At 53.9% G+C, this 3,934-nt stretch overlaps 1 protein-coding gene across 1 annotated transcript; it reads right to left on the bottom strand.

The window, feature by feature from the left end:
* Positions 1–2,806: 2,806 nt before the first annotated feature.
* On the bottom strand, positions 2,807–3,445 carry B0H18DRAFT_824493 (uncharacterized protein; the record flags this gene model as incomplete). Its single annotated transcript, XM_048039336.1, has 3 exons — positions 2,807–3,097; positions 3,154–3,327; positions 3,389–3,445. Coding segments are annotated over 3 exons (522 nt in total), but the record flags the coding sequence as incomplete, so codon positions are not given.
* Positions 3,446–3,934: the final 489 nt, after the last annotated feature.

The raw sequence follows: 3,934 nt of genomic DNA, 5'->3' as shown, positions 1-3,934 counted from the left end.
GAGGTTGCTGGGAACCTCGCTGAACCGGTCATAAGCCATAACAGAGGCCGTGTCTCTGTGTCCGTGGAACCAGTGCTGCGTGATGAGATCCGAGATGGCCCTGTGGTGGAAGGGCTTCTTGCGATTGACGACACTCGCCTGGGTTGGGTTACGCAGAGCAAGTCAACTAGCCCTCTGATGCACAGATTGTAGCTCTACTCACCTTCACGTCGACCTCGTAAGGAACGTCCGCCTGCCAAGCAATGTCGATGTCTCCGAAGATGAAGTTAGGCATCGAAAACTTGCGGTGCACGTTGGATTTGAGGAGGAACATTGCAGCCGCGACTTTGCGCTGGGTCGAGAGGCCGCCCAGGCCGTAGGCACTGTCGACCACGATCTTCGCCTTCTTCTTGACCTCGTTCCTGAGCTGAGACGCGCCTGTCCATACCTGCCACGAGAGACTCAGCTTGCACAATGTGATAGAAAACGGAACTTACGAGGCTGGCAACGTTGTCGCGGAGGACGTGGTTCCTTTTCTTTCGCAACGTCTTGAACCCACTCACAAGGTAATCAATCTTCTTGCCGTCCTCCGCACGATGGTGGCGAGCGTCTCTCAAGGCTCTCTTGATGACGACGTGCTTGTGGGGCAGCTGACTGCTGTTCTGCATCTTCTCGGAGGTCCACGCGTGGTCGAGGGAGAGGCGGAGGCGTAAGTACATCTGCGCACATGTCACAATCGGCCTGAGGCTCTCCGGAAGGTCCCTGGTCTGTGCGCGCCGATGACGACCTTCAGACTTTGATCCATCCGCACTGCGGCGACGGCGACTGCCTCCACCTGCCTTTCCCGTGGAACGCTGGCTCTTGCTCTTCGGCCCCTTGACAACCTGCAACTCGTGTGCTCAAGATCAAGTCAGCGGACACAAGATAATTCACTCACAATCACATCATCTTCACTGTCCTCCACGGACTCGTCATCGCTGTCTTTCGATGCCTGCGAACCCTCATCATCACTCTCGGTGCTCGACTCCGACTCATCGTCTACCTCCTCGTCCGCCTCCGCGTCGTTCTCCGAATCGTTCTCCGTATCGTTCTCACTCTCCAACCAGTCGCTATGCTTCCTCTTCTTCTTTCTTTCTACCACCTTGCCCTTGTCTTTCCCCTTCGACTTGTCGACCACGGACACCTTCACCGTAAATCCTATGTTTACTGTTCAGAATATTAAAAGCTGGCGTGGTCACTAACCTTGACTTTTGCCCTTTTCGGAGGCGAATCAATAACCACGGCATCCATGCGCAAGACCTTCTTAGGAGGCCGTGCGGGAACAGTACGATGTGGTTCATCGTCATCCAACCCGCTGTCATCACGAGCGTTCCGCGTACGCTTGGCCCCGGTAGTCTCCTTTTCCTGTGTAGCGGGCGATCCAACACCTACAAAGTAGATTATCAAACTAGTATGGGCCAAGAGTAGATTGACGTACCGATAGCCTTCGCAATATTGAGCTCGTCTTGGTCGAGCAACGGCTGAGTTGAGCCTCTTGTGGCGTCGCCTTCCTCACTCTCGAGAACATTACTTTGCTGGGCTCTGGTCTTCCCAAACGCAGGCTTCGGTTTGGGTCTCACTGTCAGCCGATCTGCGTTAGTAGCAAGACACGTTGAATGGCACAGAACTCACCGCGCGGAGGAGCCTCTACCACCGTCTGCGCATCTGGCTTCTGTCCTTCTTCCACTTCCTCCTCGATAAGCTGGTCCTCATCTTCGTCCCCGCTGCTGTGGACCTCCACGTTCTTCTTCGGCCTCTTGCGTCGAGGTTGCTCGGCGTCCTCATCCTCGTCTTCGTCCTCGTCCTCGTCCTCGCCCTCTCCGCCCGACGCATTCTCTGCGAGCACGATGGCCGTGCTCATCTTCTGCGTGTCTACCATCGAAGCATTTGGGCGCTCACTTCACTAATTATACCCAAAAGAAATTATGCACTCACTCGTCCTTCTGTCTGCTGCCGCCCGCTTCGCTGCGAGCTCCATCTTCGCCTTCAGGCGGTCGTACTGCCTCTTCTCGGATGGCGACAGGACGTCCGGCAGAGAGCCCTTGCCATCTTGCTCTGGTGTCTCCTGCCTGCCGCGCTTGGAACCCGTGGTGGCCTGCGGTGCGGCTTTCCGGGCAGTTGATTTTTTGGAGGCTGACTCGGCGGATTTCACAGCGGTCTTACCGCCCTTGGGCTTCGTCGTCGGCTGGCTGGCCGACTGTCGTGCGGCGTTGCGTGAAGAGTGGCGAGTTGCCATGTCGGACAGCGGGTTACTATGTGCGCAAGGAGCAGGATGTTCGCCGGGAGCAAGGGTGCGGTAAATGTTGGCGAGCAGACACTTACATCAGACAGCATCAGACAGCACGCCGTGTGAGCGGCCTTGAAGTCCGACTCGCCGTGTGAGCGGCCTTGACGTCCGACTCGCCGCTGGGTGAGAGTTGGGAAGCCTTCTGTCGGCAGTAGTGATACACCAAGCTGCCAATGAGAGATGATCCATACCTCATGCCTGGTCCATGCGGCTCGAGGTTGACCAAGGTTCTAGAAGTCTTACAACACCGTTGGTTCCTCCGAGCGTGCTCCGAATCCTATGGCACATGACGTTAGTAGTAGATTTACTGACCGTTCAAAAATCTAAAGCGCCGTAGTACGTGTCGTTATAAGGGTGTAATTAGTGGTACTACAATGACTACAATGATAAGACACATTCTTATCTGAAATGACTATTAGAAGCCCAGCCGTTACGATCCTCTGCGGTCCACTTGGACATTTCCTTGTCTGTGTGTAAAACGATGGAAGCACGAGATCCCGTATAGTGTAGGTTAAAGTGAGTGAGTTTGCATGAGGGGAAAACAGCAAAATCGCCATTTCGAAGCGGTATGACAAGGCCGGCCTCCACCAGACACAACTCACCACCTTCAAATTCTCCAATCGGCAAGACAAGGCATACGCCGTCGTCTTGGCGGTCTCGATGGGCTCGGGTGACCACATTGAGGTTGACGACGAGGGCGGCAAACGGGCTGACCGCTGAGACATTGTTACCGGGAAGGATAGCGGCGGTAGCTTCCAGTCGCTCGTATTCCATCGGCAGGACTGACTGAAACTAGAAACTTACATGTTAGGCACCAGAACGAATTGATTCATTGACAGTCAACTCACTTTGTCGTCTATCCAGCTAAACATATCGGCGAATGCATTTTTGAGCGCTTGGTAGATCGCCTGGTGGTCTTCCATGTCCTTCGACACATACGGTATAAATTGACGGTGATTCGTGCGAGTGCAATTCGCTCTGCGGAGCAGTGATGGAGGTATATCGTTCGGCGCAGAATGTCCCTGCAGTGAGACGTTGTAGTGAGCACAGTGCTATTGATAGGTCAACTTCTGCGGTACGTACCTGAGTACAGTGGCGATTGTACCACGAAAAATGTATGGCCTCGAATGTACTGTCACTGGTGGCCGAACCGACGTCTACTTTCTTGAAAGGATTGGAATCGAAGCTGGCGATGAGACGATCCATCAAGTTGCATTTGATGGCGTCAGGCATGGATGTGCAGATGGTGGCAATCAAGCTGTTCTGCGCCCCTCTGATGGTAAGGACGTCCCTGCACACGAAGACCAAAGACGGAAGGTTGAGTGGGTACACAAGAAACTGGAGAGTGACGTTACATACGGTATGGTGCTCACAGGCACTCGCACATATGATGCCGAATTACATTTCTCCCCGCCAGCGTACAATGTTCGAAGCTAAGGTCAAACAATACTATCAGCATCATGATTGTCAATGTGATATGTATGTTTTTTAATTTACCTGGTTCTCTAGATCTTGAATATTGACCGGCGCACTTGCTTTGCTAGCCTGCGAGCGCGCGTTCTCAGTCCAGGTGATGTTCTCCTCCTTGTCACGGGGGTCACGGGGGCCGGGATATCGTCTGTTGTTCTC

Source organism: Fomitopsis serialis (assembly GCF_022376445.1).
Source record: "Fomitopsis serialis strain Sig1Antser10 chromosome Unknown B0H18scaffold_239, whole genome shotgun sequence".
Lineage (NCBI taxonomy): Eukaryota > Fungi > Basidiomycota > Agaricomycetes > Polyporales > Fomitopsidaceae > Fomitopsis > Fomitopsis serialis.
The sequence above is the reverse complement of the archived record's forward strand: the minus strand, read 5'-3'. Positions and strand labels throughout refer to the sequence as shown.